The sequence below is a fragment of the Salvelinus namaycush genome, chromosome 29 (genome assembly GCF_016432855.1).
Source record: "Salvelinus namaycush isolate Seneca chromosome 29, SaNama_1.0, whole genome shotgun sequence".
In the NCBI taxonomy this organism is placed as follows: domain Eukaryota; kingdom Metazoa; phylum Chordata; class Actinopteri; order Salmoniformes; family Salmonidae; genus Salvelinus; species Salvelinus namaycush.
In genome coordinates, this window is record NC_052335.1 from 24,510,447 (window position 1) to 24,526,079 (window position 15,633).

The 15,633-nt window shown below is 40.8% G+C and overlaps 1 protein-coding gene across 1 annotated transcript in view; it reads left to right on the forward strand.

Annotated features, from left to right (window-relative positions):
• The window catches only part of LOC120024333 (5'-nucleotidase domain-containing protein 1-like), an 84,049-nt gene that overhangs the window by 46,914 nt on the left and 21,502 nt on the right, over positions 1 to 15,633 (forward strand). The window contains exon 8 of the mRNA XM_038968553.1: positions 12,796 to 12,893. Within this exon, the coding sequence (XP_038824481.1) occupies positions 12,796 to 12,893 (98 nt within the window). The remainder of the gene's footprint in view (positions 1 to 12,795; positions 12,894 to 15,633) is intronic.

Below are 15,633 nucleotides of genomic sequence, written 5' to 3' on the forward strand. Positions count from 1 at the left end.
GTTTTTTACATTGGCGATAATATAAGACAAGTACTGGAAACAATAGAATACTATGAAATATCGTGGAAACCAGGCCTGGTTTTCATGGCTGATTTTGAAAAGGCTTTTGATAAAGTACGACTGGAGTTTACATATAAATGCCTAGAATATTTCCATTTTGGAGAATCTCTTATAAAATGGGTTAAAGTTATGTACAGTAACCCTAGGTGTAAAATACTAAATAATGGTTACATCTCAGAAAGTTTTAAATAACTGCAGTTATTTGTTTTTAAGTATTATTTTTAAATTGTCACCCCAGCATATCTCAAGTGTTATTACATACAGCAGGGAAGAACTATTGGATATAAAAGCGATGTCAACTTACCATCATTACGAACAGGAATACGTCTTTCCCGAAGTGGATTCTTTGTTCAGACCTCCACCCTGGACATGGGATCTTATGCCAGAGGCCAACCCAAAACAACGCGGTCGCCGCAGGAGAGGCAGACGGAGCGGCCTACTGGTCAGACTCAGAAGGCTAGCTCACCATCCACCGCTTCCGAGCATATTACTCGCCAATATCCAATCTCTAGATAACAAGGTGGACGAAGTTAGGGCACGAGTTGCCTTCCAGAGAGACATCAGAGATTGTAACAGTCTCTGTTTCACGGAAACATGGCTCACTCGGGATATGTTGTCAGAGTCGGTACAGCCACCCGGTTTCTTCATGCATCGCGCCGACTGAAACAAACATCTCTGGTAAGAAGAAGGGTGGGGGTGTATGCCTTTATGATTAACGACTCATGGTGTAATCACAACAACATAGAGGAACTCAAGTCATTTTGTTCACCTGACCTACAAAACCTTACAATCAAATGCCGACTGCATTATCTTCCAAGAGAATTCTCTTTGATTATAATCACAGCCATGTATACCCCGCCCCACAAGCAGATACCTCGTCGGCCCTGAAAGAACTTCACTGGACTAACTGGAAACATACATCCTGAGGCTGCATTTATTGTAGCTGGGGATTTTATCAAAGCTAACCTGAGAACAAGACTTCCTAAATTCTATCAGCATATCGAATGCATGACACGAGCAGGTAGCATTCTGGATCATTGCTACTCTAACTTCTGCAATGCATACAAAGCCCCCCCAAGCCCCCCTCATGCCCTGCCTTCGGCAAATCTGACCATGACTCCATTTTGTTGCTCCCAGCTTATAGACAGAAACTAAAACAGGAAATGCCAGTGCTCAGGTCTATCCAACGATGGGCTGACCACGCTTCAAGATTGCTTCGATCACGTGGACTGGGATATGTTCCGGATAGCCTCAGACAATAACATTGATGTATACGCTGACTCGGTGAGCGAGTTTATTAGCAAGTTCATCGGAGATGTAGTACCCACTGTGACTATTAAAACCTTTCCTAACCAGAAACTGTGGATTGATGGCAGCATTTACGCAAAACTGAAAGTGCGAACCACCGCCTTTAATTATGGCAAGGCAACTGGAAACATAACCGAATACAAACAGTGCAGCTATTCCTTTCGCAAGGCAATCAAACAAGCAAAGCGTCAGTATAGAGACAAAGTAGAGTCACAATTCAACTGCTCAAACACAAGACGCATGTGGCAGGGTCTACAGTCAATCACGGATTACAAAAAGAAAACCAGCCCCGTCGTGGACATCGACGTCCTGCTCCCAGACAAATTAAACAACTTCTTTGCTCACTTTGAGGATAATACAGTGCCACTGACACAGCCCGCTACCAAAGCCTGTGGGCTCTCCTTCTCCGTGGCCAACGTGAGTAAAACATTCAAACGTGTTAACCCTCGCAAGGCTGCCGGCCCAGACGGCATTAATAGCCGCGTCCTCAGAGCATGCGCAGACCAGCTGGCTGGTGTGTTTACAGACATATTCAATCAATCCCAGTCTGCTGTCCCCACATGCTTCAAGATGGCCACCATTGTTCCTGTTCCCAAGAAAGCTAAGGTAACTGAACTAAATGACTATCGCCCCGTAGCACTCACTTCTGTCATCATGAAGTGCTTTGAGAGACTAGTCAAAGATCATATCACCTCCACCTACCTGATACCCTAGACCCACTTCAATTTGCTTACCTTCCCAATAGGTCACTGGCGATGCAATCGCCTGCACACTGCCCTATCCCATCTGGACAAGAGGAATACCTATGTAAGAATGCTGTTCATTGACTAGAGCTCAGCATTTAACACCATAGTACCCTCCAAACTCGTCATTAAGCTCGAGACCCTGGGTCTCGACTAGAGGTCGACCGATTAATCGGAATGGCCGATTTTAATTAGGGCCAATTTCAAGTTTTCATAACAATCGATAATCGGCATTTTTGGACACATTAAACTTATCTTAGAAAAAACAATCAATCTTAACAATCACTAGTTAACTACACATGGTTGATGATATTACTAGTTTATCTAGCTTGTCCTGCGATGCATATAATCGATGCGGTGCCTGTTCATTTATCATCGAATCACAGCCTACTTAACGGGTGATGATTTAACAAGCAAGTTCATGAAAAAAGCACTGTCGTTGCACCAATGTGTACCTAACCATAAACATCAATGCCTTTCTTAATTAAAATCAATACACATGTGTATATATTTTTAAACCTGCATATTAAGTTAATATTGCCTGCTAACATGAATTTATTTTAACTTGGGAAATTGTCACTTCTCTTGCATTCTGTGCAAGCAGAGTCAGGGTATATGCAGCAGTTTGGGCCGCCTGGCTCGTAGCGAACTGTGTGAAGACCATTTCTTCCTAACAAAGACCGTAATTAATTTGCCAGAATTGTACATAATTATGACATAACATTGAAGGTTGTGCAATGTAACAGCAGTATTTAGTCTTAGGGATGCCACCCATTAGATAAAATACAGAACGGTTCCGTATTTCACTGAAAGAATAAACGTTTTGTTTTCGAAATGATAGTTTCCGGATTTGACCGTATTAACGATCTAAGGCTCGTATTTCTGTGTGCTATTATAATTAAGTCTATGATTTGATATTTGATAGAGCAGTCTGACTGAGCGGTGGTAGGCAGCAGCAGGCTCGTAGCATTCATTCAAACAGCACTTTCATGCGTTTGCCAGCAGCTCTTCGCTGTGCTTCAAGCATTGTGCTGTTTATGACTTCAAGCCTATCAACTCCCGAGATTAGGCTGGCAATACTATAGTGCCTATAAGAACATCCAATAGTCAAAGGTAAATGAAATACAAATGGTATAGAGAGAAATAGTCCTATAATTCCTATAATAACTACAACCTAAAACTTCTTACCTGGGAAAATTAAAGACTCATGTTAAAAGGAACCACCAGCTTTCATATGTTCTCATGTTCTGAGCAAGGAACTTAAACGTTAGCTCTCTTACATGGCACATATTGCACTTTTACTTTCTTCTCCAACACTTTGTTTTTGCATTATTTAAACCAAATTGAACATGTTTCATTATTTATTTGAGACTAAATTGATTATGTTGATGTATTATATTAAGTTAAAATAAAAGTGATCATTCAGTATTGTTGTAATTGTCATTATTACAAATATATATATATAAAAATCAGGCGATTAATCGGTATCAGATTTTTTGGGTCCTTCAATAATCGGTATCGGAAAAATCATAATCGGTCGACCTCTAGTCTCGACCCCGCCCTGTGCAACTGAGTCCTGAACTTTCTGACAGGACGCTCCCAGGTGGGGAAGGTAGGAAACAACATCTCCACCCCGCTGATCCTCAGCACTGGGGCCCCACAAGGGTGCGTTCTCAGCCCTCTCCTGTACTCCCTGTTCACCCATGACTGTGTGGCCATGCACGCTTCCAAGTTAATCATCAAGTTTGCAGACGACACTACAGTGGTAGGCTTAATTACCAACAACGACGAGACGGTCTACAGGGAGGAGGTGATAGCCCTCGGAGTGTGGTGTCAGGAAAATAACCTCTTACTCAACGTCAACAAAACAAAGGAGATGATCGTGGACTTCAGGAAACAGCAGACGCTAACGTCCCACTTGGCCAAAAGCCAGTAAGTCACAGAAAAAGACAGCAATTTTTCCGGCCAAAGAGAGCAGTAACAAAAAGCAGAAATAGAGATAAAATGAATCACTAACCTTTGATGATCTTTAACAGATGACACTCATAGAACTTCATGTTACACAATACATGTATGTTTTGTTCAGTAAAGTTCATATTTAGATCGAAAAATCTGAGTTTAGGCGGGACGCTACTGTCTCACTTGGCCAAAAGCCAGAGAAAATGCAGAGCGCCAAATTCAAATAAATTACTATAAAAATCTAACTTTCATGAAATCACACATGAAAGATACCAAATTAAAGCTACACTTGTTGTGAATCCAGCCAACATGTCAAAATAGGCTTTTCGGCGAAAGCAAACGAATCTATTATCTGAGGATAGCAACAGAGTAAACAAGCATATTTCAACCCTGCAGGCGCGACACAAAACGCAGAAATAAAAATATAATTCATGCCTTACCTTTGACGAGCTTCTGTTGTTGGCACTCCAATATGTCCCATAAACATCACAAATGGTCCTTTTGTTCGATTAATTCCGTCGATATATATCCAAAATGTCCATTTATTTGGCGCGTTTGATCCAGAAAAACACCGGTTCCAACTTGTGCAATGTGACTACAAATTATCTCAAAAGTTACCTGTAAACTTTGCCAAAACATTTCAAACTACTTTTGTAATACAACTTTAGGTATTTTTTTATGTAAATAATCGATAAAATTGAAGACTGGATGATCTGTGTTCAATACAGGATTAAAACAAACTGTAGCTAGCTTTCTGGTCACGCGCCTCTAACAAACAGTACACTTCAAGTGACCCTCGTTCAATATGGCCGTACTTCTTCATTACACAAAGGAAAAAACCTCAACCAATTTCTAAAGACTGACATCCAGTGGAAGCGGTAGGAACTGCAAGAAGGTCCCTTAGAAATCTGGATTCCCAATGAAAACCCATTGAAAAGAGTGACGTCTAAAAAATAAAAAAATCTGAATGGTTTGTCCTCGGGGTTTCGCCTGCTAAATAAGTTCTGTTATACTCACAGACATGATTCAAACAGTTTTTTAGAAACTTCAGAGTGTTTTCTATCCAAATCTACTAATAATATGCATATCTTATCTTCTGGGGATGAGTAGCTGGCAGTTGAATTTTGGTATGCTTTTCATCCAAACGTGAAATTGCTGCCCCCTATCCTAGAGAAGTTAAACAAGCCTAAGAAAGTTGGTTGCAATTTCAGTTTAATCCACCTGAAAAGACAGAACAAATAATACAACAAATATTGTGGTTAAACTCAAATATACTAATTGATTAAAAAAACTGATTTTTTGATTAACATTTTAAAAAAAGGTTTCATTTTTGTAAGTGATATCATAAATAGGACCGATGGAGTTATGTCACACATGCAGCTAACACAGACATTAGGAAATGTCTGCTCTACCAAAAATTACAACCAATTAATTGCAGCATTACCACAAAAATGGAAGAGGCAGGTGGAAGGGGATAAAAGTAAGGAACTTGTATGTCGGCCTTATATTAAAGAACATAAATGGTTAAAGAAAAGTGTGATAAATAAAAACATATACCAATTTCATTTAAGGACCAAAAAACTTACAGCTGTGCCATATAAATTGCAAAATAGTTGGGAAGAGATTTTCGATGTACCCATTCCATGGCACATGGTTTATGAATTGATACGCAAAACAACGCCGGATTCAAAACTTCGAATTTTTCAATTTAAATTATTGTACAAAATTCTTGCAACTAATAGAATGTTATATATATGGGGGATACAATCTTCCCAGCTCTGTAGATTCTGCTGTGAGGAGGCAGAGTCATTAGACCATTTATTTTGGTATTGTCCGCATGTAGCTTGTTTTTGGTCACAGGTCCAGGAATGGTTGAAGAATTGCAACATTTGCGTAGAACTAACGCTACAGATAGCAATACTGGGGGATTTGAAAAGCCATAGTCAATCAATCAATAATATAATAATTATTTTAGCAAAAATGTTTATTTTTAATTTACAATCCGTGGAAGCTATGAGAATAGGAAGATTCAAATCTTTTGTGAAGCATCACAGCACAGTTGAAAAATATATGGCAAATAAAAATCCGAAATGGATGATGTTGGAAGATAGATGGGAAAGGTTGAGTGGAGCTGAAGGGTGGGACTAATAACAAGATAATGTAGGGCATACGGGATCTGTGAAATGTGTATAGGTGCGGAGCTATTGTGAAATAGCACAGTTACAAGTGGAAATCAAACTGGATGGACAACAGAAATAGAGGAAGGACTAAGAACAAACAAGAGAGAACTATTATAAAGTAGACTGTGTCTGTAAAATGTGTATAAGATGTATAAATTGAAGGTAAAAACAGAAATGTTTATCAGTTTACTCCAATTGGGGGATCGGTGGTAGGGTTTGCGGGGAATAATAATAAAGGTATACTCTTTAAAAAAAGTATGTATGTCTATGTAGGTATGTGTATGTATATATGTGTATATGTATGCATACGTGAATGGATATATATATTTACCCAAAAAAATATGGGGGATTGGAAATGATGCAGACAATTACATTGGAAGCAACATTCTTTCCTCAATATTAAGCTGATCCACCCCCCCAAAAAAATAAAAAAAATAATAAATAAACGAAATCTAACTATTGTAAAATAGATTGTCTTTAAAATGTGTATAGTATGTATAAACTGAAGGTAGAAGCCTAAGTGTTATGGTTTATTAGTTTACTCCAATTGGGGGAGGGGTGGTAGGGTTTGCGGGGAATAATAAAGGTACAGTGCCTTGCAAAAGTATTCATCCCCCTTGGCGTTTTTTCTATTTTGTTGCATTACTACCTGTAATTTAAATTGATTTTTATTTGGATTTCATGTAATGGACATACACAAAATAGTCCAAATTGGTGAAGTGAAATGGAAAAAAATAACTTGTTTAAAAATATATATATATTAAAAACAGAAAAGTGGTGCGTGCATATAAGTGCATCAAGGATGTCGTCCCCACAGTGACTGTACGTACATACCCCAACCAGAAGCCATGGATTACAGGCAACATTCGCACTGAGCTAAAGGGTAGAGCTGCCGCTTTCAAGGTGCGGGACTCTAACCCGGAAGATTACAAGAAATCCTGCTATGCTCTGCGACAAACTATCAAACAGGCAAAGCATCAATACAGGGCTAAGATTGAATCATACTACACCGGCTCTGACGCTCGTCTTATGTGGCAGGGCTTGCAAACTATTACAGACTACAAAGGGAAGCACAGCCGCGAGCTGCCCAGTGACACGAGCCTACCAGACCAGCTAAATCACTTCTCTGCTCGCTTCGAGGCAAGCAACACTGAGTCATACATGAGAGCATCAGCTGTTCCGGACGACTGTGTGATCACGCTCTCCGTAGCCGACGTGAGTAAGACCTTTAAACAGGTCAACATACACAAGGCTGCGGGGCCAGACGGATTACCAGGACGTGTGCTCCGGGCATGTGCTGACCAACTGGCAGGTGTCTTCACTGACATTATCAACATGTCCCTGATTGAGTCTGTTATACCAACATGTTTCAAGCAGACCACCATAGTCCCTATGTCCAAGAACACAAAGGCAACCTGCCTAAATGACTACAGACCTGTAGCACTCACGTCCGTAGCCATGAAGTGCTTTGAAAGGCTGTTAATGGCTCACATCAACACCATTATCCCAGAAACCCTAGACCACTCCAATTTGCATACCCCCCAAACAGATCCACAGATGATCCAATCTCTATTGCACTCCACACTGCCCTTTCCTGTCTGAACAAAAGGAACACCTATGTGAGAATGCTATTCATTGACTACAGCTCAGCGTTCAACACCATAGTACCCTCAAAGCTCATCACTAAGCTAAGGAACCTGGGACTTAACACCTCCCTCTGCAACTGGATCCTGGACTTCCTGATGGGCCGCACCCAGGTGGTGAGGGTAGGTAGCAACACATCTGCCATGCTGATCCTCAACACTGGAGCTTCCAGGGGTGCGTGCTCAGTCCCCTCCTGTACTCGCTGTTCACCCACGACTGCATGGCCAGGCACGACTCCAACACCATCATTAAGTTTGTAGACGACACACAGTGGTAGGCCTGATCACCGACAACGACGAGACTTCCTATAGGGAGGAGGTCAGAGACCTGGCCAGGTGGTGCCATAATAACAACCTATCCCTCAACGTAACCAAGACTAAGGAGATGATTGTGGACTACAGGAAAAGGAGGACCGAGCACGCCCCCATTCTCATTGACGGGGCTGTAATGGAGCAGGTTGAGAGCTTCAAGTTCCTTGGTGTCCACATCAACAACAAACTAGAATGGTCCAAACACACCAAGACAGTCGTGAAGAGGGCACGACAAAGCCTATTCCCCCCCCAGGAAACTAAAAAGATTTGGCATGGGTCCTGAGATCCTCAAAAGGTTCTACAGCTGCAACATCGAGAGCATCCTGACCCTTTGCATCACTGCCTGGTACGGCAATTGCTCGGCCTCCGACCGCAAGGCACTACAGAGGGTAGTGCGTACGGCCCAGTATATCACTGGGGCTAAGCTGCCTGCCATCCAGGACCTCTACACCAGGCGGTGTCAGAGGAAGGCCCTAAAAATGGCCAAAGACCCCAGCCACCCCAGTCATAGACTGTTATCTCTACTACCACATGGCAAGCGGTACCGGAGTGCCAAGTCTAGGACAAAAAGGCTTCTCAACAGTTTTTACCCCCAAGCCATAAGACTCCTGAACAGGTAATCAAATGGCTACCCGGACTATTTGCATTGTGTGTCCAACCCCTCTTTTACGCTGCTGCTACTCTCTGTTTATCATATATGCATAGTCACTTTAACTATACATTCATGTACATACTACCTCAATTGGGCCGACCAACCAGTGCTCCCGCACATTGTCTAACCGGGCTATCTGCATTGTGTCCCGCCACCCACCACCCGCCAACCCCTCTTTTACGCTACTGCTACTCTCTGTTCATCATAAATGCATAAACACTTGAACCATATCTACATGTACATACTACCTCAATCAGCCTGACTAACCGGTGTCTGTATATAGCCTCGCTGCTGTATATAGCCTCGCTACTGTTATTTTTCACTGTCTTTTTACTGTTGTTTTATTTCTTTACTTACCTATTGTTCACCTAATACCTTTTTTTGCACTATTGGTTAGAGCCTGTAAGTAAGCATTTCACTGTAAGGTCTACACATGTTGTATTCGGCGCACGTGACAAATAAACTTTGATTTGATATGTATTCACCCTCTTTGCTATGAAGCCCCTAAATAAGATCTGGTGCAACCAATTACCTTCAGAAATCACATATTTAGTTTATTAAAGTCCACCTGTGTGCAATCTAAGTGTCACATGATCTGTCACATGATCTCAGTATATATACACCTGTTCTGAAAGGCCCCAGAGTCTGTAACACCACTAAGCAAGCGGCACCATGAAGACAAAGGAGCTCTCCAAACAGGTCAGGGACAAAGTTGTGGAGAAGTACAGATCAGGGTTGGGTTATAAAAAAAATATCAGAAACTTTGAACATCCCACGGAGCACCATTTAAATCCATTATTAAAAAATGGAAAGAATATGGCACCACAACAAACCTGACGAGAGGGCCGCACACCAAAACTCACGGACCAGGCCAGGAGGGCATTAATCAGAGAGGCAACAAAGAGACCAAAGATAAGCCTGAAGGAGCTGCAAAACTCCACAGCAGAGATTGGAGTATCTGTCCATAGGACCACTTTAAGCCATACACTCCACAGATCTGGGCTTCACAGAAGTGGCCAGAAAAATGCCATTGCTTAAAGTGTTCACCAAAAGTCATGTGGGATAGTCACCAAACATATGGAAGAAGGTACTCTGGTCAGATGAGACTAAAATGTAGCTTTTTGGCCATCAAGGAAAACGCTATGTCTGGCGCAAACCCAACACCTCTCATCACCCCAAGAACACCATCCCCACAGTGAAGCATGGTGATGTTTTTAATCGGCAGGGACTGGGAAACTGGTCAGAATTGAAGGAATGCTGGATGGCGCTGAATACAGAGAAATAATTGAGGGAAACCTGTTTGTCTTCCAGAGATTTGAGACTGGGACGGAGGTTCACCTTCCAGCAGTACAATGACCCTAAGCATACTGCTAAAGCAACAATCGAGTGGTTTAAAGGGAAACATTTAAATGTCTTGGAATAGCCTAGTCAAAGCCCAGACCTCAATCTTATTGAGAATCTGTGGTATGACTTAAAGATTGCTGTACACCAGCGGAACCCATCCAACTTGAAGGAGCTGGAGCTGTTTTGCCTTGAAGAAAGGGCAAAATCCCAGTGGCGAGATGTGCCAAGCTTATAGAGACTTGCAGCTGTAATTGCTGCAGAAGGTGGCTCTACAAAGTATTGACTTTGGGGGGGTGAATAATTATGCACGGTCAAGTTTTCAGTTTTTTTGTCTTATTTCTTGTTTGTTTCACAATAAAAAATATTTTGCATCTTCAAAGTGCAATGTTGTGTAAATCAAATGATACAATCCCCCCAAAAAATCATTTTAATTCCAGGTTGTAAGGCAACAAAACAGGAAAAATGTCAAGTGGGTTGAATACTTTCACGAGCCACTGTATATTCTAAAGAAAGTGTGTATATGTATGCATGTACACTGCTGTTCAAAAGTTTGGGGTCACTTAGAAATGTCCTTGTTTTTGAAAGAAAAGCACATTATTTGTCCATTTTAAAATACCATCAAATTGATCAGAAATACAGTGTAGACATTGTTAATGTTGTAAAGTACTATTATAGCTGGAAACGGCAGATTTTTAATGGAATATCTACATAGACGTACATAGGCCCATTATCAACAACCATCACTCCTGTGTTCCAATGGCAGGTTGTGTTAGCTAATCTAAGTTTATCATTTTAAAAGGCTAATTGAGTATTAGTAAACCATTTTGCAATTATGTTAACACAGCTGAAAACTGTTGTCCTGATTTAAAGAAGCAATACAACTGGTCTTCTTTAGACGAGTTGAGTATCTGGAGCATCAGCATTTGTGGGTTCGATTACAGGCTCAAAATGGCCAGAAACAAAGTACTTTCTTCTGAAAATCGTCAGTCTGTTCTTGTTCTGAGAAATAAAGGCTATTCCATGCGAGAAATTGCCAAGAAACTGAAGATCTTGTACAACACAGACACCTCACAAGTCCTCAACTGGCAGCTTCATTAAATAGTACCCGCAAAACACCAGTCTCAACGTCAACAGTGAAGAGGCGACTCCTGGATGCTGGCCTTCAAGGCAGAGTTCCTCTGTCCAGTGTCTGTGTTCTTTTGCCCATCTTAATATTTTATTTTTATTGGCCAGTTTGAGGTATGGCTTTTTCTTTGCAACTCTGCCTATAAGCCCAGCATCATGGAGTCGCCTCTTCACTATTGACATTGAGACTGGTGTTTTGCGGGTACTATTTAATGAAGCTGCCAGGGTGTATGACTCTGAGACGGATGAGGTCCTACATGCCCATGACCTAGCTTTAGAATTGTGAGTTTTATATCAAAAGGCAGTGCTCTGAATGATCCTGGGCCTCCACTCAGGGTTGGTACTGTATCTGCCCACGTAGGGCTGCAGTTAGAGGTCTCTCTCATAGTGTAATCCCAGTCAGCTCTAGCCAGGTCAGAGAACAGCAAACACCAGTCCACCCACCCACATGGCTCTGCTCTGGAGAGGAGGTCCAGGTAAACTCCTGGAGACAGGATGCAACCCTGGTCTGAATGTCTGCTAGTGCTTGGAGCATGATGCTAACACTAAGCCAGTGTTAATAATTACCATGGGTGTATGTGTATATGTCTTTTTTGGCTGTTGTATGTCTTTTTTGGCCTGAGTTTGTTTCTCTCAAAAAATGTTTATTGTTCCTTAACCGCTACAAGATTGATGGGTCCCACTCAGGACAGTTGAGCTAACGTAGGCTCATGCAATTAGCATGAGGTTGTAAGTAACAAGAACATTTCCAGGACATAGACATATCTGATATTGGCAGAAAGCTTAAATTCTTGTTAATCTAACTGCACTGTCCAATTTACAGTAGCTATTACAGTGAAAGAATACCATGCTATTGTTTGAGGAGAGTGCACAGTTATTAATTTTATTAATAGTTATTTAACCAATTAGGCACATTTGGGCAGTCTTGATACAATATTTTGAACAGAAATACAATGGTTCATTGGATCAGTCTAAAACATTGCACATACACTGCTGCCATCTAGTGACCAAAATCTAAATTGTGCCTGGGCTGGAATAATACATTATGGCTTTTCTCTTGCATTTCAAAGATGATGGTACAAAAAAACACGTTTTTTTCTTTGTATTGTCCTACATGCATTTCACATTTCCACAAACTTCAAAGTGTTTCCTTTCAAATGGTATCAAAAATATGCATATTCTTGCTTCAGGTCCTGAGCTACAGGCAGTTAGATTTGGGTATGTCATTTTAGGCGAAAATTGGAAAAAAAGGGTCCGATCCTTAAGAGGTTCCTTAACATTTTCCTCATGCTCTTTTCATAAATACACTGTTTATGGTTCATGTTTTTCATCAACTCACCAATGTTTAGTTCAAGTAAGTGTTTTTGTGTGCAACACAAATCCAGTTGGATGGCGGCCAGGTTTTGATCTCACAGTATTTGCTGATGTATTTTCATAATCAGGGGTTTGTTTCTCACTGGCTGTTGCAGGAAGGACTGGGAGGAGCTGTTTGACATCATCATAACCAACGCCTTGAAGCCTGGGTTCTTCTCACTGGTGCCCCAACAGAGGCCCTTCAGGACCCTGGGTGAGTACCTGCTTCCCTGCCTGTCTGTATGTCTGCCTGTCCATACAGGATCCCACTTCCCAGAAAACCATCAGTACCCTACGTACAGTACACTCCACCAACAGTAAGCACTGTAGATCAGCTTTCTGCCAACATCAAAAAGAACATTACAGGGCTGTGGACTTTATAGCCTAGTGGAATCTCATGATGGTGATTACTGCAAATTATTTCCTTTTTTAGGATGAGAAAAGCACTACTAGTGGAGTTGTCTTCCAGAAGATAAAACCCAAGCGTCAAATCAAATCTCTTCTGAAACCAGTAAGATAAACTAGCATCAAGACAGGTGGTGACCATCACACCACCTCTACTTGCAGACATAGTAGGGTTTAAACTAGGTTCATATTAGCTGTCAGTATTTCTAATTTGATCTGTTATCCACACGTGATCGTAGTTTTCCTGCTCAGGCAGCTGATATTTAATCACGGTCGGTTCCTAAAGGTGTGCACAAACTCTGGAATGCTCCCCCATCTGGACTGCGTTCCTGCCAGGAATGGATGCGGTATGTATGAAACAATGACCCAGTCACTCAAATATTCATACCTCCTCCAGCCCTCGCCACGTTGGCAGATATAGCCACAGTCAGTGACTGCTGCTATTCCATACTATAGCAGAGATATTGGGAGATCTTATTCCATAATGTAGCAGAGATACTGTATGCCTTGGGGCTTTTTTGGATACAGCATCACTGTCACTTATTTCACCTCAGTTATTATGTTCTAATGATGTTGCTGTATTTGCCTGTCAAGTTGATCAGATAAAGAACTGACAAGTTCAGCTCAAAGCTAAGCTAGTTGACTATCAGCAGGTTGCTATCATGTCAGCACAACAGTTTTGTGTGTGCAGTTTTATGTCCATCAATATTCAACAAGTTATCGATAATTCAAATCTCACTAATTCTGTACTTACCGAAAAAATGTAAAACCCCATTTTAGATTTTTTTCAACATGAGCTTCAAGTTGATGGACTGGGTCACATACTGTAAGTCAATGGGCTCTAGTCTTATACAGGACATAATAACATTATCTACTCATTACAAACTTCTTATGGCTGCAATCCCGGTAACGGGATGATATGACAACAGCCAGTGAAAGTGCAGGGCGCCAAATTCAAAACAACAGAAATCTCATAATTAAAATTCCTCAGACATGTGTCTTATACCGTTTTAAAGGTAATCTTGTTGTTAATCCCACCAAAGTGTCCGATTTCAAATATGCTTTTCAGCGAAGCACCACAAACGATTATGTTAGGTCACCACCAAGCCACAGAATAGGCACAGCCGTTTTCCCAGCCAAAGATAGCAGTCACAAAAAGCACAAATAGAGATACAATTAATCACTAACCTTTGATGATCATTATCAGATGACACTCATAGGACTTCATGTTACACAATAGCAAAAGACTCAACCGCATATTTTCACCATTTTTTTACCGCATAGGTAGCTATCACAAAACCGACCAAATAGAGATATAATTAGTCACTAACCAAGAAACAACTTCATCAGATGACAGTCTTATAACATGTTATACAATAAATCTATGTTTTGTTCGAAAATGTGCATATTTGAGGTATAAATCATAGTTTTACATTGCAGCTACCACAAAAATATCACCAAAGCAGCCGGAATAATTACAGAGAGCAACGTGAAATACCTAAATACTCATCATAAAACATTTATGAAAAATACATGGCGTACAACAAATGAAAGATAAACATCTTGTGAATCCAGCCAATATTTCAGATTTTTTAAGTGTTTTACAGCGAAAACACAATATAGCATTATATTAGCTTACCACAATAGCCAACCACACAAACGCATTTATCAGCAGCAAAATGTAGCGATTGCAAAAACCAGCAAAAGATATTAAATTATTCACTAACCTTGACAAACTTCATCAGATGACAGTCCTATAACATCATGTTACACAATACATATATGTTTTGTTCGAAAATGTGCATATTTAGAGCTACAAATCCTGGTTTTACAATGTGAATACGTAGCCAAACTGCACAAAATTGTCCGGAGATATTTTGGACAGTCACCTAATCTAATCAAAGAACTCATCATAAACTTTACTAAAAAATACATGTTGTACAGCAAATGAAAGATACACTAGTTCTTAATGCAATCGCCGTGTTAGATTTTTTAAAATAACTTTAGTACGACATACAGCTTACGTTATAGCGAGACAGCGCCTGCAATGAGGGCGGAAAATAGAACTAAACCTTTTCCACAGAAATACGAAATAACATCATAAATGGTTCCTACTTTTGCTGAGCTTCCATCAGAATCTTGTACAAGGAGTCCTTTGTCCAGAATAAATCGTTGTTTGGTTTTAGAATGTCCTCTTCGCCTGTCGAATTAGCAACCATGGCTAGCCATGTGGCGCAAACGTGCCCAACCACCTCACGCAAAGAAAAGAAAATTCCAAAACTCGCAATTAACGTTCAATAAACTGATACAACTCGGTTGAAAAAAACTACTTTATGATGTTTTTATCACATCTATCAAATAAAATCAGAGCCGGAGATATCTACCGTGTATACCGAAAGCTTTTCAGAAGGCAATCTGGGGTTCCTTCTCGCGCCTTCGAAGACAATGAAATTTCCAGTCACGTCATTCCAAAAGCTCTTGTTCGGCCTCAGATCAAGCTAGACACCCCATTCCACCTCCCACTGCCTGTTGACATCTAGTGGAAGGCG